Below are 22,384 nucleotides of genomic sequence, written 5' to 3'. Positions count from 1 at the left end.
GAAACTCAGTTGACAGTAAAAATTTGTCGCAATTGTTGGATGTGACTTTAAAGCATAACCAAGCATGCATGACTATAGCTCTTGTCTCAAAGTTGGTGTACTGTCACCACCTGTCACATCACACCCTGACTTATTAGGACTTTCTTGCTGTTTTCCTGCGTTTAGTGTTTTACTTATTTTCTTGCGCTCCTATTTTGTTGGTTTTCGCCCTTATTTTAGTATTTTCCTGTAGCAGTTTCATGTCTTCCTTGGAGCGATATTTCCCGCATCTACTTTGTTTTAGCAATCAAGAATATTTCAGTTGTTTTTATCCTTCTTTGTGGGCACTTTGTTGATTGTCATGTTATGTTGGGATGTACATTGTGGACGCCATCTTTGCTCCACAGTAAGTCTTTGCTGTTGTGTTAGTGTTTCACTTCTTGTCTTGCGCTCCTATTTTGTTGTTTTTGTCCCTTATTTTAGTATTTTCCTGTAGCAGTTTCATGTCTTCCTTTGAGCGATATTTCCCGCATCTACTTTGTTTTAGCAATCAAGAATATTTCAGTTGTTTTTATCCTTCTTTGTGGGCACATTGTTGATTGTCATGTCATGTTGGGATGTACATTGTGGACGCCATCTTTGTTCCACAGTAAGTCTTTGCTGTTGTCCAGCATTCTGTTTTTGTTTACTCTGTAGCCAGTTCAGTTATAGTTTTGTTCTGCATAGCCTTCCCTAAGCTTCAATGCCTTTACTTAATGGCACTCACCTTTTGTTTATTTTTGGTTTAAGCATTACACACCTTTTTACCGGCACACTTCCTCCCGCTGTTTCCCACATCTACAAAGCAATTAGCTACCGGCTGCCACCTACTGATATGGAAGAGTATTACACGGTTACTCTGCCGAGCTCTAGACAGCACCGATACTCAACAACAACACCTCATTTGCTGACTATAATTACTGGTTTGCAAAAAATATTTTTTTACCCATATAGGTGAAATTAGATAATATATATATCCCACGGCACACCAGACTGTATGTGGTTGAAAAACACTGGTCTACCTAACATGTACTGGTGGTTCTTTGGTCAAAATGTTGCATTAATGATGTTTTACACATCATCTTCAAGTCGTTTTCTGACAGTCGCTTCAGGATGCACTGGTTTGTAGGCGGTCTTATTTACGTGGCTCACCTCCAACAGCGTCTCCTCCCCGTCATCTTTGTTGTAACGGTGTAGCGTGCAAGGACGGGAGTGGAAGAAGTGTCAAAAGATGGCGCTAACTGTTTGAATGACATTCAGACTTTACTTCAATCAATAACGGAGCTGCATCTCCTCATCCGTGGCTCAGTAGTGCAACAACAACGCCCGAAATGTGTCCCGTGAAAAACCATCTGAACGGAAGTCTCTAATAACTAAAGTTAATGTAATGGTAACTCAATACACCAGTGTGTTTTAGTGCTTTCATGGTATATAAGTAATAAATAAAAATCTCACTGGTTTTTAACACAGCATGAGACTTTGAACTGTTTAAACTGTATTTAACTGCCTTTTATCTAACTATTTTGTCGTAAGATAATTTTTATCTGCTCTTTTTATGTGCATATATATGCATTTTACCTCTGTTTTTAATTATATATTTTAGTCCGTCCTTTTGCCTGTATTTCTCTGCTTTTTGTGTGTTTACTTGTTTGTGCTGTACAGCCCTTTGTTTTTCAAGGGCTTTATAAATTAAAGTTGGTATGTTATGGTATGGTATGGTATGGTAATTGCCGTCTGTAAAATCAGTTCATCTCACCGAGATGTCCTTCAGGACTTTGTCGTACGTCAGCGTGAGGGCTGCTTCCTCACTGGGCGGAGATGGCGAGAGGTTGAAACGGTAAGAGTCGAAACTTTCCGCCTGCGTCAGCGCCTGCTGGAGGTCCTGGATGTACTTCTCCTCTGGCATCTCCAGCTCGGCTGCCTCCTGGCACATCACCTCCTCGCTGACTGCGGAGGACGAGCAGGAGCATGAACACACAACCAGAAAGAGGCCAACAGGCTGAAGATCATCATCATCATCATCATCTACACAGAGAAGCTACTGATGGTTAGTGATCATTAGGGGTGTCAAAAAAAAGCGCCTTTCAGATTAATCATGATTCTTATTTATAACAATTCTTAATTGATTAAAAAAAAATCTAAAATATTGTGTTTTTTTAACGGCCCTGTCCAACAAGTCAGGCGAATCATTTAGTGGATGTTGATGCCAATATTTGCTGTACAGATTTCATTTGAAAAAAGAGAAGTGTTGGAAACTTCTCTTGTTGCCTTATTTGTCCATCCATCCATCCATCCATCCATTTTCTACCGCTTGTCCCTTTCGGAGTGGCGGGGATTGAGGGAGACTATCTCAGCTGCATTCGAGCGGAAGGCGGTGTACACCCTGGACAAGTCGCTACCTCATCGCAGGGCCAATGCCTTTTTTGTAATTGACTTTATTAAATATGTGGAAGCATTTTATTAAACAAAAACAGATTTCTTTTAAATAATTTATAATCTCCGTCTCAGGTGGGCCATCTCACGGCGCTGCAATCTCTGTTTCCGACGGGCCTTCCTACAGCGCCATCATTTCTGTCTCCGGCGGGCCGTCATCTCATCTCCGGCAGACCGTCATCTCGTCTCCGGCAGGGTGTTCCTAGGCGCCACAATCTTCGTCTCCGGTGGGCCGTCACACGGCACCGTAAACTTCATCTCCTGCGGGCCTTCCTACAGCGCCATCATTTCTGTCTCCGGCGGGCCGTCATCTCATCTCCGGCGGATCGTCATCTTTTCTCCGGCAGGCCGTTCCTCGCCGCCGCAATCTTCGTCTCTGGTGCTGCAATCTTCGTCTCCGGTGGGCCGTCCCACGGCGTCGTAAACTTCATCTCCTGCGGGCCATCTCACGGCGCCGCAGTCTTCGTCTCTGGCGGGCCGTCCCACTGCACCGTAATCTTCATCTCCTGCGGGCCATCTCACGCCGCCACAATCTTCCTCTCCAGGGGGCCTTCTTAAGGCGCCACCAATTCTGTGTCCGACAGGCCGTCATCTCATCTGCAGCGGACCGTCATTTCGTCTCTGACGGGCCGTCCCTCGGCACCGTCATCTCCATCTCCGGCGGGCCGTCCCTCGGCACCGTCATCTCCATCTCCGGCGGGCCGTTCATCGGCGCCGCAATCTTCCATCTCCAGTGCCGCAATCTTCCGTCTCCAGTGCCGCAATCTTCCGTCTCCAGTGCCGCAATCTTCCGTCTCCAGTGCCGCAATCTTCCGTCTCCAGTGCCGCAATCTTCCGTCTCCAGTGCCGCAATCTTCATCTCCGGCGGGCCGTCCCACGGCCCCACAATCTTTGTCTCTGGCAGGGCGTCCCACAGCGCCGCTATCTTCATGTCCGGCGGGCCGTCCAACAGGCCCATCGTCGGTACTTGTTCTGGCTAGAATCCGTCCCTAAAAGAAGGGGGTGGTAGGTATTGTGACGATGTGTCACATTCACGTTTGTGTTAATTTCCTGTTGGCGCTCTTATTTCAGTTCCACTTCCTGCATGTCTCCCATCTCACGGCGCCGCAATCTTCGTCTCCGGCGGACCGTTCCACGGCACCGTAATCTTCATCTCCTGCGGGGCATCTCATGGCGCCACAATCTTCGTTTCTGGCGCGCCATCTTACGGCGTCATCATCACTGTCTCCGGCAGGCCGTCATCTCGTCTCTGACGGGCCGTCCCTCGGCACCGTCATCTCCATCTACGGCGGGCCGTTCATCGGCGCCGCAATCTTCCGTCTCCAGTGCCGCAATCTTCCGTCTCCAGTGCCGCAATCTTCATCTCCGGCGGGTCGTCCCACGGCGCCACAATCTTTGTCTCTGGCGGGGCGTCCCACAGCGCCGCTATCTTCATGTCCGGCGGGCCGTCCAACAGGCCCATCGTCGGTACTTGTTCTGGCTAAAATCCGTCTCTAAAGGAAGGGGGGGTAGGTATTGTTACGATGTGTCACATTGACGTTTGTGTTAATTTCCTGTTGGCGCTCTTATTTCAGTTCCACTTCCTGCATGTCTCCCATTTCACGGCGCCGCAATCTTCGTCTCTGGCGGACCGTCCCACGGCACCGTAATCTTCATCTCCTGCGGGGCATCTCACGGCGCCACAATTTTTCATTTCTGGCGCGCCATCTTACGGCGTCATCATTACCGTCTCCGGCAGGCCGTCATCTCGTCTCTGACGGGCCGTCCATCGGCACCGTCATCTCCATCTCCGGCGGGCCGTTCTTCGGCGCCACAATCTTCGTCTCCGGCGGGCCGTCCCACGGCGCCACAACCTTCGTCTCTGGCGGGGCGTCCCACGGCGCCACTATCTTCATGTCCGGCCGGTCGTCCAACAGGCCCATCGTCGGTACATGTTCTGGCTAGAATCCGTCCCTAAAGAAGGAGGGGGGGTTGGTACTGTGACGATCTGTCACATTCATGTTTGTGTGAATTTCCTGTTGGCGCTCTTATTTCAGTTGCACTTTCTGCATGTCTCCATGAGCGCGATTTTCCCTCACCTGTCCATGATTGGCAGCCTGGCACACGCGGTTGCAGTTGCCAATCAAGCTACTATTTATGCCTACCTCGCCCTCCAGTCAGGGCTTGATGATTGTCTCCTGTTTCCCCTGCATGTGCACTTACCAGTTGCACTATTTCCTTTTTTGACATTAAAGTCATGTTTTCCATCTCTGCATCTTGGGGTTCAAGACCGCAAGACCGACAGTAGTTGCTGACAGTGCCAAAAGAGTGGGGGTCCCACAAGTGCAACACGTCACCATGAAGCTGTCAGGCTGGATGTGTGAAAAGATGTTGCCAGGGCATGGAGGAGAGTCTGACAGTTTTACCTTCTCCTCTCCAAGCATCTTGTCCATCTGTCAGCAGCAGCTGGAAGCCTGACGCCAAACCCCGCTCACCCTGGTCCACCCGCAGGAAGTAGGAGGAGCCTAGCTCTGAGGAGACGTAGATCTGTCGCACTGACGATTGCATCACTGCAGTTAAAAAAAAAATTGAGACGAGATCATTCATATTCTATTTTAATATACTAAGTCATGTATGGGAGTAGAATTGTGTCACATCAACTTATTATATATATCAATATGATATTAATACATATGAATATATTAATAAATATACAAATACAAATGTGATATTTAATAATTAAAAAATGTGTATAAATAAATAAAACATGTATTTGTAAATATATTTTTGAGATTTGAATATAAATAGCCTTTATTTTGTATTTGTATTGGATTTGCATCGCTTTTTTGCTCTTGTGTCAATGAGACATTCCTCCCACAAACCAGATGCACAAATAAATGTGACCTACACACTCCCCTGAACAACCAGCAGAGGGCACTGCAGCCAGAGTGGTCTGGGTCACAGAGCATTATATGCATTATATGCAAAATGCCCAAAGTTCTCAGCACAAAAACAATCCACATCTTTACAAAGAGAACGCACAACAGGCCTGAGCATGCTAGCATTAGCGTTGTATTATCTAATGCTAATTTATCCGGATAATCTGAAAGACCATGCTAGCTGCTTATTTTATTGTTAACAATGCCGTTTAATGACCTTGTCCCGATGTAGATACTGATCTCTTATCAGTGCAATATGTGTCAAATCATCATCATATATCAATCATCATATAACCCCCCCCTAGTAGGCCTGATTTGCTCTCCAGTGTCTGACCATGTCTATGACCGAGACCGCTCTGGTCGCAGTGCCCTCTGCTGGTTGTTCGACACAAAAGCAAAAAAGCGATCCACATATGCAAATTCAGTACAAATACAAATACAAATACAAAATCAAGTACATTTATATTCAAATTTCAAAAAAATATTTACAAATACACGTTTATTTATACAAATTCTTGATTCATTAGTATGTCACATTTTGTAATTCATAAATATTTGTATACATTTTCAAATCTCAAAAACATATTTAAAAATATGTGTTTATTTATACAAATTATTTATTAGTACATCACATTTGTATTTGTATATTTATTAATATATGCATATATATATATATATATATATATATATATATATATATATACACACGTACGTAGGATTAACCTTAGGAGCGTTCAAAACAAGATGGAATAATCACAACACCTCCTTTAGAAACCAGACTTTGCGGAATTCTACAAAACTCAACAAACACATTTGGAACCTCAAAGACAATAATGTTGAATATTCAATAACATGGCAAATTCTTGCATCCAGCACACCTTACAACAGTGGTAATAAAAGATGCAACCTATGCTTAAAAGAGAAACTGTTTATTATATATCATCCAGATCTATCATCCCTAAACAAGCGCAGTGAAATCATTTCAACATGCCGCCACAGACGGAAACACCTCCTAGGTAACACATGAGCCAATCACCACGCCCCTACGCCTGCCTGTACCCACCCACTCTGTGCCCTATACAAACCATTGTATGTGAATGCTTCCATTAAAATCTCCTGATGATTGAGGGAACCCCTCATGAAACAGTTCTGTAGAGATGAAGTAGTCTTGTGATTTTTCCCACACCTACATATTGCGCTCTACCACGGTATCGAGCACTATTCTCTGGATAATCCAATCAAGACATATACACATATATATATATATATATATATATATATATATATATATATATATATATATATATATATATATATATATATATATATATATATATATATATATATATATACACACCGTATTTTTCGGACTATAAGTCACAGTTTTTTTCATAGTTTGGCCGGGGGTGCGACTTATACTCAGGAGCGACTTATGTGTGAAATTATTAAACACATTACCTTATAATATCAAATAATATTATTTAGCTCATTCACGTAAGAGATTAGACGTACAAGATTTCATGGGATTTATCGATTAGGAGTGACAGATCGTTTGGTAAACGAATAGCATGTTCTATATGTTATAGTTATTTGAATGACTCTTACCATAATATGTTAGGTTAACATAGCAGGCACCTTCTCAGTTGGTTATTTATGCCTCATATAACGTACACTTATTCAGCCTGTTGTTCACTATTCTTTATTTATTTTAAATTGCCTTTAAAATGTCTATTCTTGGTGTTGGGTTTTATCAATTATATTTCCTCCAAAAATGTGACTTATACTCCAGTGCGACTTATATATATATTTTTTCCTTTTTTATCATGCGTTTTCGGCGGGTGCGACTTATACTCTGAAAAATGCGGTATATATATATATATATATATATATATATATATATAAGTTGATGTGGGACAATTCTACTTCTATAGTCATGTGACAGCACTGCAGCTAAAATGGTACTGGCCATCTGGACATCAATGAACAAATGAACACATGTGATGGTGGAGAACATCAGAACACAGGAACATTGACACACACAAACTTGAGGGTTGCAGGTTCGATTCCCGCATCCGCCATCCTAGTCACTGCCGTTGTGTCCGTGGGCAAGACACTTCACCCACCTGCTCCCGGTGCCACCCACACTGGTTTGAATGTAACTTAGATATTGGGTTTCACTATGTAAAGCGCTTTGAGTCACTAGAGAAAAAACGCTATATAAATATAATTCACTTCACTTCACAAAAAAAAACCTTCAACTGGGGTGTAGATTCCTAAAGTAGCCTTAAGATTGACGCTCCTCTACTATCACATTCACTCCACAGAACAAAACTCCAGACGTTCTTCTTGGTTTGTATGGTTTACTTGTGATCTTAATAATTCAAAACATAAAACATGTGGGAACAAATGAATGACAAAATAAAGAAAGTCTGTTGCAGTATGAGTTAGAAAAAGTATAAATGAGAATAAGTATAATAAGTATAATGAGAATAAGGGACGGCGTGGCGCAGTGGAAGAGTGGCCGTGCGCAACCCGAGGGTCCCTGGTTCAAATCCCACCTAGCACCAACCTTGTCACGACACTTCACCCTTCACACTTCACCTCGTCAAGACACTTCACCCTTGCTCCTGATGGGTGCTGGTTGGCGCCTTGCATGGCAGCTCCCTCCATCAGTGTGTGAATGGGTAATAGTGGAACTAGTGTCAAAGCGCTTTGAGTACCTTGAAGGTAGAAAAGCGCTATACAAGTACAACACATTATAAGTATGAGTGAGGTCAAAAAACTGTGTGGCTCGATTCCACCGCACCTGACAGCAATTACTCATAACACCTTGCGTCCAAAAACCCCCTTACCACACAGATCCTTCCGCCATATATGCACTTAAAATAGTTACGTCATCAAATCATTTGGACAAATGTAATAATTACAACTAAAGTGAGCTTGTATAATTACTTTAAGCATTCAATATATCAATTTTGTTATCATGCAAATAAAGTAAATAGTCCCCTTTTGGCTGAATAAACATAAAGCACCTTCCATAAAATGTAAATAAACTTAAACAGTATTTAGGCTCCTACATGGGGTGTAGTTTTCTAATGAAGCCTTAGCTAGACGCTCCTCTACTTTCTCCTGCTCCCGCTTGCTGCGGCAACAACAAACAAAACTCCAGACGCGCCTCTTCGTTCTGTATCGTTTATTAGTCAACTTAATCTTTCAAAAACGTAAAACAATAACAATGTGGGAACAAATGAATGGCAAATTAAAGTGAGTTTGTTACAGTAAGATAGAGTTAGAAAAAGTACGAGTAAGGTCAAAAAACTGTGTGGCTCGATTCCACCACACCTGACAGCCATTGTCCATAATACATTGTGTCCAAACCATATTATCACACAGATTCTTCCGCCATATATGCAATTAAACAGTTACGTAATCTTCACTGTATTAAAGCAGTATAAAATAGTATGTCATCAAATTATTCAGACCAATGTAGTAATTACTTATAATTATTCTAAGCATGCAATATATACATTTTCGTATTATTTAAATAGAGTAAATAGTCCTATTTTGGGTAAATAAACATAAAGCACCTTCCAAAAAATGTAGGCTCCTACATGAGGGTTCCCTCAGCAGAACAATTTCTTTTGGCCTGATGTCATTTCCTGTGCCCAAAATGTCACTTTCCCTTTGTAGCTTTTCTACTGTAATTTGGTCTCTTTAAAAATGTTCATTTCAGCGCTGCTGGTGTCAGACGTGCCACAGCTGCTCTGACGTCAGTTTCCTGGCAGCCACCAGCAAATAACACAAACGCCAGCGTCCCAATGAAGCGTATCTGCCATCAACCTTTTTTAAGCCTTTTTTTATTTCATAAAAAAAATACGGAGTCAAAGCTCCAGCAGAAAAAGTTAAAAAATGAAACTCCACTAGGTTGTCGTGCTTTATTTTGAGTTTGTTGTTGTTTCCTGTGTGTAGTGCAGGGGTCGGGAACCTTTTTGGCTGAGAGAGCCATGAAAGCCAAATATTTCAAAATGTATTTCCGTGAGAGCCATATCATATTGTTTAACACTGAATACAACTAAATGTGTGCATTTTTAAGTAAGACCAACATTTTTAGAGTATATTAAGCCTCCTATTCGTTTTAATAACATTGTTATTCTGAAGCTAACCAATAATAAATAAAATGTCATGTCTGTTGATCATGTTTTTGCTGTTCGTCCTTTGGACTCTTTAAGTTCCTGTTTTTTTCCACTCCCTTGTCTGGTTTCCTTGGTTACTCATTTTGTCCACCTGTCTCTGGTGGACGAAAATGCCCGCTCACCTGCTTCCCGAGCACTAATCAGAGGCAGTATTTAAGCTCGTCTTTGCCAGTCAGTCATCCTGTGCTGACTTGTTTCATGCCTTGCCATAGTTTCGTGCTTCATGCCATGCCAAGTAAGTTTTGTTTGATTTATGTTCATAGTCTGTTTATGCAATAGCTTTGTTCTTTAGCCCAAGTTGTGCCTCCGCTGTGAGCGATTTTTGTTTGTATATTTTTTTAGTTCAAATTAAATCAAGTTTTTACCTAAATGCCATGTCCCGAATAGTCCGTCTGCCTTCCTGGGAGAACGACCCCGCAGCAAGCTGCAACCCCCCCATCGCGACATAAAATACTTCTTACCATTAATGCGACTTCTTGAACAGGTGCGGTAGAAAACGGATGGATGGATATAAATGCATGAGAATGTTTTATATTTTACACGTTATTTTTAGCACTGTGATTACCAATGTCAGCTAAGATTCATCTGAGAGCCAGATGCAGTCATCAAAAGAGCCACATCTGGCTCTAGAGCCATAGGTTCCCTACCCCTGGTGTAGTGCTTTAGTTCCCGTCTTGCGCTGTTATTTTGGTGACCCTTCCTGTTTGGTTGGTGTTCTCCTGTAGCAGCTTCACGACTTCCTTTGAGCGCTATTCCCTGCACCTGCTTTGTTTTGGCAATCAATACTACTTCAGTTGTGTGTACGATATCCTTCTTTGTGGGGACATTGTTGATTGTCATGTCATGTACGGATGTGCTTTGTGGACGCAGTCCTTGCTCTACACGCTGTAAGTTTTTGCTGTCGTCCAGCATTCTATTTTTGTTGACTTTGTAGCCAGTTCAGTTTCACTTTTGCTTTGCATAGCCATCCCTCTGCTTCAGTGCCTTTTCCTAGCGGAACTTGCCATTTTTTAAATTTTTGGTTTAAGCATTTCATACCTTTTTACCTGCACGCTGTCTCCCTCTGTGCTCTGCATATTGGGATCACGACAAACCATCCTCGCACCTGCTTTGTTTTCACAATCAAGACTACTCAAGTTGTGCGTACGCTATCCTTCTTTGTGGGGACATTGTTGATTGTCATGTCATATGTGGATGTGCTTTGTGGACGCCGTAAGTTTTTGCTGTCGTCCAGTATTCGGTTTTTGTTGACTTTGTAGCCAGCTCAGTTTTACTTTTGTTTTACATAGCCATCCCTATGCTTCAGTGCCTTTTCCTAACGGGACTTGCCTTTTGTTAATTTTTGGTTTAAGCGTTACATACCTTTTTACCTGCATGCTGTCTCCTGCTCTGCTCTGTATATTGGGATCACGACAAACCATCCTTGACGCTTTCCGACTTCTACAAAGTAATGAACCACCTGCTGCTACCTACTGATATGGAGTATTACAAGATTACCCTGCTAAGCTCTACACAGCAGAGACAATAGACAACGGAATGAGTATCAGCACCTACAAGTCCGAGTCCATGGTTCTCTTCCGGAAAAGGGTGGAGTGCCACCTCCGAGTTGGGGTGGAGACCCTGCCCCAAGTGGAGGAGTTCAAGTACCTAGGAGTCTTGTTCACGAGTGAGGGAAGAGTGGATCGTGAGATCAACAGGCGGATTGGTGCGGCGTCTTCAGTAATGCGGACGTTGTATCGATCCGTTGTGGTGAAGAAGGAGCTGAGCCGGAAGGCAAAGCTCTCAATTTACCGGTCGATCTACGTTCCCATCCTCACTTATGGTCATGAGATTTGGGTCATGACCGAAAGAACAAGATCACGGGTACAAGTGGCCGAAATGAGTTTCCTCCACCGGATGGCAGGTCTCTCCCTTAGAGATAGGGTGAGAAGCTCTGTCATCCGGGAGGAACTCAAAGTAAAGCCGCTGCTCCTCCACATGGAGAGGAGCCAGATGAGGTGGTTTGGGCATCTGGTCAGGATGCCGCCCGAACGCCTCCCTATGGAGGTGTTTAGGGCACATCAAATCGGTAGGAGGCCACAGGGAAGACCCAGGACACATTGGGAAGACGATGTCTCCCGGCTGGCCTGGGAATGCCTCTGCATCCCCCGGTAGGAGCTGGACGAAGTGGCTGGGGCGAGGGATAATAAATGATAAATGGGTTGTACTTGTATAGCACTATTCTACTTTCAAGGTACTCAAAGCGCTTTGACACTACTTCCACATTTACCAATTCACACACACATTCACACACTGATGGAGGGAGCTGCCATGCAAGGCGCTAACCAGCACCCATCAGGTGCAAGGGTGAAGTGTCTTGCTCGGGACACAACGGACGTGACGAGGTTGGTACTAGGTGGGGATTGAACCAGGGACCCTCGGGTTGCAATGTCTGGGCTTCTCTGCGTAGGCTGCTGCCCCCGCGACCCGACCTCGGATAAGCGGAAAAAGATAGATGGATGGATTTGCAAAAAATATATTTTGGACCAATTAGGGTGAAATTGCATAATTTCCCACAGCACACAAGTGTGCTGCGGCACAGTGGTTGAAAATGACTGCTTTAGGTATTAAAGGCAGAAACAGCAGGTTGCAGCACATTTACATTTTTAATCTGTGAATGTACAATTGTTTGTTTATTTTGTTGACCATTGACCGAAGAACAATAATAATAAACTAAAAAAAAAAAACTTGGTGACGTCATGACGCTCAGCAGCTGTCAAACTCAAAGTGATGCATCTAAACTCCTGATGTTCCAGAAAAATAGGATCAAAACAAAAAAAATAAGCTACTGCCTTGCGAAAGTGTCAATTTGTAGTTACTGCTGTATTTATTTGTTAATATTTCGCTAATTGTAAACAGCGGGCTGTTGTTTAGATGCTAACTGTTAGCTCACAGCAGGCTAACAGACTAGCATCGAACTTGAAGCGTGACAAACAACACAGACGTGAGAAACACAACATAAATGTTGTTAGATTATTTTTTCCAACTTACCTCCAAGTGGTTTTTGTCAAGCACGGCGGCTAGTTTCATGAATAAAGTAATCTTTTCTCCTCAACGAAAACATCCCCACGGCGCCGGTAGACTTTCTGGTACGTCATCACTAAGCGACAACACATGCTTCATTTGTTTGTTTGTTTTATTTTATAAACCTTTATTTATAAAACATGCTTCAATTGTGATGTGTTTAAATTGAATAAATACATATTTGGGTTGTGTTTGAAGAAATATTTGACTGTGTTTTACAGAAATAATTCTCCATTCATCCGTCTTCTTCCGCTTATCCGAGGTCGGGTCGCGGGGGCAGCAGCCTAAGTAATACTTCTGTAGTATATATTTCCAAAATCTTAAAGGCATACTGAAATGAGATTTTCTTATTTAAATGGGGATAACAGGTCCATTCTATATGTCATACTTGATCATTTCGTGATATTGCCATATTTTTGCTGAAAGGATTTAGTAGAGAACATCGACGATAAAGTTCGCAACTTTTGGTCGCTAATAAAAAAGCCTTGCCTGTAGATAGATAGATAGATAGATAGATAGATAGATAGATAGATAGATAGATAGATAGATAGATAGATAGATAGATAGATAGATAGATAGATAGATAGATAGATAGATAGATAGATAGATGGATAGTACTTTATTGATTCCTTCAGGAGAGTTCCTTCAGGAAAATTAAAATTCCAGCAGCAGTGTACAGAGTTGAAATCAATAAAAAAATAAAGTAAATAATGGGGGTTTAAAAGGAAACAAAATAGAGAAATATTACAAAAAGAATAAAAAGAATGGGAATAACAATATAACAGTAAAATAAGAATATAACAAGACAAAGTAGGCAGTAGTGACCATGTTATGAAAACGTATCGCACTGTTAATGTTTTGCATCCCCTGTCATCCCCCCGTCCCAGAGAGGAGTTGTACAGTCTAATGGCGTGTGGGACAAAGGAGTTCTTGAGTACCGGAAGTAACAGACGATGTGTGCGTGACGTCACTGGTTGTGGAGCTACTCACATCTGAACATTGTTTACAATCATGGCCACTAGCAGCTAGAGTGATTCAAACCGAGAAAGCGACAACTTCCCCATTAATTTGAACGAGGATGAAAGATTCGTGGATGATAATGAGAGTGAAGGACTAGAAAAGAAAAAAAAAAAGGCGAGGGCTGTGGGAGCGGTTCAGATGTTATTAGACACATTTACTAGGATCATTCTGGAAAATCCCTTATCTGCTTATTGTGTTACTAGCGTTTCAGTGAGATTATATGGTACCTGAAAGTCGGAGGGGTGTGGCCACGCAGCTGCAGGAGGACGCAAGCTCTGCTCATATCTACGGTAAGAGCCGACTTATTACCACAATTTTCTCTCCGAAACCTGCCGGTTGACATGTGGTCGGGAACCATGTTCGCTTGACCGCCCTGTTCCATAGTAAAGCTTCACCTTCGGGAATGTAAACAAGGAAACGCCAGCTGTGTTTGTGTGGCTAAAGGCAGCTGCAATACACCGCTTCCCACCTACACCTTTCTTCTTTGACGTCTCCATTATTAATTGAACAAATTGCAAAAGATTCAGCAACATAGATGTCCAGAATACTGTGTAATTATGCGATTAAAGCAGACGACTTATAGCTTGGATCGGGATGGAAAAAAATGTTCGCTACAACCGGTGACGTCACGCGCATGTGTCATCATACCACGACGTTTTCAACAGGATACTTCGCGCGAAATTTAAAATTGCAATTTAGTAAACTAAAAAGGCCGTATTGGCATGTGTTGCAATAATAATATTTCATTATTGATATATAAACTATCAGACTGCGTGGTCGCTAGTAGTGGCTTTCAGAAAAAAAAACACCTTTCTTTTTTATTACTGTCCAGCTTTCAGGCAAATCATAGAGTTGATGTAGATGCCCATATTGGCTGTCCAGATTTACTTTACAAAAGTGAAGTGTAGGATAATTCTCTTGTTGCCTTATTTGTATTTGACTTTATTAAATGTATTTATATTATAATTTGGTGCAGCCGGGTCGGAGCAGGAGGGGATAGAAAGAGGAAAAAAAGAAAGAGGGGGAAATTGCGGGGATAAGAGGGGGATAAGAGACGAAAACAACAATAGCAAACATAACAACAACAACAATAGAGCAACATCAGCAAATAGGATATGTACAAATATGATGGTTAAAGTGATAGAAAAGAAGCAGTTAGTGAAATAAATAATGATACAGAAATGACAATGAGCATTGGTGAAGTGAATTATATTTATATAGCGCCTTTCTCTAGTGACTCAAAGCGCTGTACATAGTGGAACCCGATATCTAAGTTACATTTTTAAAGCAGTGTGCGTGGCACTGGGAGAAGGTGGGTAAAGTGTCTTGCCCAAGGACACGACGGCAGTGACTAGGATGGCGGAAGCGGGGATCGAACCTGGAACCCTCAAGTTGCTGGCACGGCCACTCTACCAACCGAGCTATACCGCAGTTGCACTACAAATGGAGCAATACAAATCGATCCATCTTCTTCAACTTATCTGAGGTTGGGTCGCGGGGGCAGCAGCCAAAGCAGAGAAGCCCAGACTTCCCTCTCCCCAGAGACTTCGTCCAGCTCTTCCTGTGAGGTCCCGAGGCGTTCCCAGACCAGCCGGTAGAAATAGTCTTCCCAACGTGTCCTGGGTCTTCCCCGTGGCCTCCAACCGGTCGGATGTGCCCTAAACACCTCCCCAGGGACGTGTGCCCGAACCACCTCATCTGGCTCCTCTCCATGTGGAGAAGCAGCGGCTTTACTTTGAGTTCCTCCCGGATGGCAGAGCTTCTCACCCTATCTCTAAGGGAGGGACCCAAACTCATTTGGGCCGCTTGTACCCGTGATCTTGTCCTTTCGGTCATGACCATAGGTGAGGATGGGAACGTAGATGGACCGGTAAATTGAGCGCTTTGCCTTCCGGCTCAGCTCCTTCTTCACCACAACGGATCGATACAGCGTCCGCATTACTGAAGACGCCGCACCGATCCGCCTGTCGATGTCACCATCCACTCTTCCCTGACTCGTGAACAAGACTCCTAAGTACTTGAACTCCTCCACTTGGGGCAGGGTCTCCTCCCCAACCCGGAGATGGCACTCCACCCTTTTCCGGGCGAGAACCATGGACTCGGACTTGGAGGTGCTGATTCTCATCCCAGTCGCTTCACAATACAAATACCATTACAAATAGTGCTATTGATGATGAACAATACCAATAATTGACGTCTATTATCAACAATACAGTTGTTCATGTCACACCGCGGTGAGGGATATCTTGTTTTGGGGTTTTTGTCTTATGGTTTTAATTTGAAAAGTAGCTCTCCTCTCGTTTCAGGTCACTTACCCTTCCTTTTGTGTCATCAGTCTGACGTCATCCCTGTTCTCTGATTGTTTTCAGCTGTTCCCAATTACCTTCATGTGTTTTATAAGCCCACTCCTCCCTTTGTTCTGTGCCAGATTGTCTCGTTTATTCGTGCTCTCTGGCGTCCATGTCCATGCCTTGCCTTGTCTTGTGCTTATGTCCCTTGATCCTGAACCCCTTTGTGAATATTTTGAGTTTTCCTTTCTTCCTCCTCAGCAGAGCGATTTAGATTATTTCGTTATTCAGCCACAGTGGTAAGTTTCAGTTAAATTTTTTTCATTCATTCCTCAACTTTTTGAGTGACTATTTTTGTTAAAAACTTTATTAGATTAGGTAGTGTAGAAATGTTCATAGATGTTGTTTTGGTCCTCCTGTTGGAGCGTTTTTTTGTCAAATACTTTTTATAGCATATACGGGGTCAATTATAGCTCGTCTTTACTTTTGTGTTTTCCTCCGTTCGGAGTGATTTTCGGTTGTTCTTTCTTTTTCTGGAACCTTTTCGCCGAGTAGTTTTGTTTTTGATTATAGATAGTTATTTCTTGACTTTGGAGGTAAAAGGAAGTTGTCAAAATAAAAGCCTGTCTAAAGTCCCAACTCTGCATCTGAGTCCAATCCTTTTATCAAAGCGTGACAGTTCAAATGCAGCAATATATTTACGTGATGATGCCTAAAAGAATGTAGAATTGCAAAAACACAATTTTGTAAATACAAAAACATCTTAAACAACAGTTTGATATGAGCTCCATTGAAATGTTTCCAGATTTTTTGATTATTATGCAAAACATTTTAGAAATGTTTATAACAAACTGTGGATGGGGGCGTGGTGTCCGGGCCTGCCGCAAAGGACCGGCCTTGAAGCCAGCGGCAGCTGAGCGGATTGCCCAGCTGGGACTGGTTATCTAATCAACTGTCGCCCTTATTAGCAGCAGCCTGACCGAGACACGTGGTTGGAGTTGGAACCAGAGAGAGAGAGACACACACGAATGAGACAGAGACTGCTGGAAAGCAATTTTGACCTGTATATGACAATAGAAGACGTGCTCAACCCTGTCTACCGGGCTCCCGAGAGATCTGTCGGGACCAGGAGAGCCCACGTTCACACAAACCTTATAAATCAGGGGTAGGGAACCTATGGCTCTAGAACCAAATATGGCTCTTTTGATGACTACATCTGGCTCTCAGATAAATCTTAGCTGACATTGCTTAACATGATAAGTAATTAATTACGATAGAAATCACAGTGTTAAAAATAACGTTCAAATGATAAAACATTCTCATGCTTTTTAATCTAACCATCCGTTTTCTATCACACCTGTCCAAGATGTCGCAATAATGGTAAGAAGTATAAAATTATTTATTGGTTAAATTTAAAATAACAATGTTATTAAAAAGAATAAGAGACTAATTATACTCTAAAAATGTTGGTCTTGTCAAGACCTGGACTATGGTGTGGTTTGTTTTCCCGTGGTGCAAAGCGATTGGAACGGACATGGCGTGAAGGTAATGACATCTTTAATCTTAACTCAAAAATATTACAAAGACAAAGGGTATAAACAAAAGGCGCTCTCAGTGGAGGTTAAAAACTTGGCTATGAAAACTAAAACTCGCACAATGGGAGAACTATGAACATAAAATAAAACTTACAGACTATGGCATGAAAAACTTACTTGGACCGAGAAAGAGCATGGATCATCGGCATGGATAACATAGGAGGTGATAGAGGGTGAGTAGAAGGTGATGTCGCCAGACTGACTGCCTGGCAACTGCAGGCTTAAATGCTGACGTGGTGATTGACAACAGGTACATGAGTTCTAGTGAATCAGGTGTGTGAGTCGTGAAAACAGGAACTAATGGAGTCAAAAACAAAACAGAACATAACCAAACAGAACATGATCACAAAGATGAAATTAAACAATGGATGTCCGCTAACTTTTTGCAACTTAACGCCAAGAAAACGGAAATGCTGATTATCGGTCCTGCTAGACACCGACCTCTATTTAATAATACAACTTTAACATTTGACAACCAAACAATTAACCAAGGCGACATGGTAAAGAATCTGGGTATTATCTTCGACCCAACTCTCTCCTTTGAGTCACACATTAAAAGCGTTACTAAAACGGCCTTCTTTCATCTCCGTAATATCGCTAAAATTCGCTCCATTTTGTCCACTAAAGACGCCGAGATCATTATCCGTGCGTTTGTTACGTCTCGTCTCGATTACTGTAACGTATTATTTTGGGGTCTCCCCATGTCTAGCATTAAAAGATTACAGTTGGTACAAAATGCGGCTGCTAGACTTTTGACAAGAACAAGAAAGTTTGATCACATTACGCCTGTACTGTATATACTTTTATATACATATATACATACATATATACCTATACTGGCTCACCTGCACTGGCTTCCTGTGCACTTAAGATGTGACTTTAAGGTTTTACTACTTACGTATAAAATACTACACAGTCTAGCTCCATCCTATCTTGCCGATTGTATTGTACCATATGTCCCGGCAAGAAATCTGCGTTCAAAAGACTCCGGCTTATTAGTGATTCCTAGAGCCCAAAAAAAGTCTGCGGGCTATCGAGCGTTTTCCGTTCGGGCTCCAGTACTCTGGAATGCCCTCCCGGTAACAGTTTGAGATGCCACCTCAGTAGAAGCATTTAAGTCTCACCTTAAAACTCATCTGTATACTCTAGCCTTGAAATAGACCTCCTTTTTAGACCAGTTGATCTGCCGCTTCTTTTCTTTCTCCTATGTCCCCCCCTCCCTTGTGGAGGGGGTCCGGTCCGATGACCATGGATGAAGTACTGGCTGTCCAGAGTCGAGACCCAGGATGGACCGCTCGCCTGTGTATCGGTTGGGGACATCTCTACGCTGCTGATCCGCCTCCGCTTGGGATGGTTTCCTGTGGATGGGACTCTCGCTGCCGTCTTGGATCCGCTTGAACTGAACTCTCGCGGCTGTGTTGGAGCCACTATGGATTGAACTTTCACAGTATCATGTTAGACCCGCTCGACATCCATTGCTTTCGGTCCCCTAGAGGGGGGGGGGTTGCCCACATCTGAGGTCCTCTCCAAGGTTTCTCATAGTCAGCATTGTCACTGGCGTCCCACTGGATGTGAATTTTCCTTGCCCTTTTGTGGGTTCTTCCGAGAATGTCGTAGTCGTAATGACTTGTGCAGTCCTTTGAGACATTTGTGATTTGGGGCTATATAAATAAACATTGATTGATTGATTGAAATGACAGGTCTTACTTAAAAATGCACGCATTTAGTTGTATTCAGTGTTTAAAAAATATTATACGGCTCTCACAGAAATACATTTTGAAATATTTGGCTTTCATGGCTCTCTCAACCAACAAGGTTCCCAACCCCTGTTATAAATGATAAATGGGTACACAAACAGAATAGTACACAACTTTTGCAGTGATTTGCCTTCTCATAAATGAAGTACGTGTTGTGGGGTTGACACGCAACTGTTCCTCGGTGCTCCTTCCTGGTGGCGGAGGCAAAAGCAACAACACGGGGAGGGGAGGGAAATGAAGAGATTATGAAGAAATCAAGACTTGACTTGAACAAACAGATGTGTCTTCCAGGAATAATTGCTTCTGGAGGCTGCCGGGGCATTTTAATGTTTGCTATTAAGCAAACACACACACACACACACACACACACACACACTGTGTCATTGTCAGAGATTTAGCACACATGTGTGGCTGAGAACATGTCAACACGCACCACGGGGGTTGGGCTCCATTTCCCAGTATCTCACTGCAAGGAGGGGCGGCATAGCTCGGTTGGTAGAGCGGTTGCAGGTTCGATTCCCGCTTCCGCCATCCTAGTCACTGCCGTTGTGTCCTTGGGCAGGACACTTTACCCACCTGCTCCCAGTGCCACCCACACTGGTTTAAATGTAACTTAGATATTGGGTTTCACTATGTAAAGCGCTTTGAGTCACTAGAGAAAAGCGCTATATAAATATACTTCACTTCACAATGACGGGACATCGGCTGGAAGTAAATTCCAACCACACCGGCGGGAATAAACGCACGACGGCAGGGATTTCACAGGAAGTATTAATCAATCAATCAATCAATGTTTACTTATATAGCCCTAAATCACTAGTGTCTCAAAGGGCTGCACAAACCACTACGACATCCTCGGTAGGCCCATATAAGGGCAAGGAAAACTCACACCCAGTGGGACGTCGGTGACAATGATGACTATGAGAACCTTGGAGAGGAGGAAAGCAATGGAAGTAGGAACCAAGCCTTTCCTATAAAACTCACCGGAAATGTTATTCATTGCATATAATGAACATTTGTTCCAGTGTCAAGATGTTGTGCATTATTTATGTGTTTGTTACATCTCGATTACTCTAACATTATTTTCGGGTCTCCCAACAAGCACAAGAAGGTTTGATCACATTACGCTGTGGAGAGGCGGAGCCGACGGCGGGGCGGGGCACGCTGTGGCCCTGCTCAAGATGGCGGCGAGAAGTGCTGGGAGCAACGCTGCTGCAATCCAAATCAGGTGCGTGGCTCACACACCGGCTCACAATCTACATTTCTCCTCTGGCTGTATAAAAGGAGAGAAGGAGGAGGGATCATAGCAGAAGGAGGAGGAGAAGCAGACGGGCGAAAAAGACCCAGAGCGAGCCGAACACAGCGACGAAGACCCGGCCGACTGAAGGCGAGAGAGGAGCGAGCAGGAGAGGAGCAGCTGTTAGATCCACTATGGACTGGACTCTCACTATTATGTTAGATCCACTATGGACTGGACTATCACTATTATGTTAGATCCACTATGGACTGGACTCTCACTATTATGTTAGATCCACTATGGACTGGACTCTCACTATTATGTTAGATCCACTATGGACTGGACTCTCACTATTATGTTAGATCCACTATGGACTGGACTCTCACTATATTATGTTAGATCCACTATGGACTGGACTCTCACTATTATGTTAGATCTACTATGGACTGGACTCTCACTATTATGTTAGATCCACTATGGACTGGACTCTCACTATTATGTTAGATCCACTATGGACTGGACTCTCACTTTTATGTTAGATCCACTATGGACTGGACTCTCACTATTATGTTAGATCCACTATGGACTGGACTCTCACTATTATGTTAGATCCACTATGGACTGGACCCTCACTATTATGTTAGATCAACTATGGACTGGATTCCTGCTGACCTGTCTCCACTTGGGATGGTCTCCTGCTGGCCCCACTATGGACTGGACTCTCACTATTACAGTATGTTAGATTCACTATGGACTGGACTATTACTTTTATGTTAGATCCACTATGGACTGGACTCTCACTATTATGTTAGATCCACTATGGACTGGACTCTCACTATTATGTTGGATTCACTATGGACTGGACTCTCACTATTATGTTAGATCCACTATGGACTGGACTATCACTATTATGTTAGAGCCACTATGGACTGGACTCTCACTATTATGTTAGATCCACTATGGACTGGACTCTCACTATTATGTTAGATCCACTATGGACTGGACTCTCACTATTATGTTAGATTCACTATGGACTGGACTATTACTATTATGTTAGATCCACTATGGACTGGACTCTCACTATTATGTTAGATCCACTATGGACTGGACTCTCACTATTATGTTGGATCCACTATGGATTGGACTCTCACTATTATGTTAGATCCACTATGGACTGGACTCTCACTATTATGTTAGATCCACTAAGTGTGTGTGTGTGTGTGTGTGTGTGTGTGTGTGTGTGTGTGTTTTTCACAATAAGAGATAGCCCACCCTGGAAGACTGGAACAGTTTGGGTGTGTGTAGATCCACTATGGACTGGACTCTCACTATTATGTTGGATCCACTATGGATTGGACTCTCACTATTATGTTAGATCCACTATGGACTGGACTATCACTATTATGTTAGATCCACTATGGACTGGACCCTCACTATTATGTTAGATCCACTATGGACTGGACTCTCACTATTATGTTAGATCCACTATGGACTGGACTCTCACTATTATGTTGGATCCACTAAGTGTGTGTGTGTGTGTGTGTGTGTGTGTGTGTGTCTTTCACAATAAGAGATAGCCCACCCTGGAGGACTGGAACAGTTTGGGTGTGTGTAGATCCACTATGGACTGGACTCTCACTATTATGTTGGATCCACTATGGACTGGACTCTCACTATTATGTTAGATCCACTATGGACTGGACTCCCACTATTATGTTGGATCCACTATGGACTGGACTCTCACTATTATGTTAGATCCACTATGGACTGGACTCTCACTATTATGTTAGATCCACTAAGTGTGTGTGTGTGTGTGTGTGTGTCTTTCACAATAAGAGATAGCCCACCCTGGAGGACTGGAA

The 22,384-nt window shown here is 43.1% G+C and overlaps 1 protein-coding gene across 1 annotated transcript in view; it reads right to left on the bottom strand.

Moving 5' to 3' along the window:
• xrcc4 (X-ray repair complementing defective repair in Chinese hamster cells 4) overlaps positions 1 to 12,739 on the bottom strand; it is a 34,197-nt gene extending 21,458 nt beyond the window's left edge. The window contains exons 1-3 of the mRNA XM_061876100.1: positions 12,593 to 12,739; positions 4,857 to 5,000; positions 1,775 to 1,965 (exon numbers count right to left, since the gene is read on the bottom strand). Coding sequence (XP_061732084.1) covers positions 1,775 to 1,965; positions 4,857 to 4,998 — 333 coding nt within the window. The 5' untranslated portion in view covers positions 4,999 to 5,000; positions 12,593 to 12,739. The remainder of the gene's footprint in view (positions 1 to 1,774; positions 1,966 to 4,856; positions 5,001 to 12,592) is intronic.
• Positions 12,740 to 22,384: the final 9,645 nt, after the last annotated feature.

This window comes from Nerophis ophidion, linkage group LG17 (genome assembly GCF_033978795.1).
Source record: "Nerophis ophidion isolate RoL-2023_Sa linkage group LG17, RoL_Noph_v1.0, whole genome shotgun sequence".
Lineage (NCBI taxonomy): Eukaryota > Metazoa > Chordata > Actinopteri > Syngnathiformes > Syngnathidae > Nerophis > Nerophis ophidion.
This window is presented reverse-complemented; position numbering and strand designations above follow the sequence as displayed.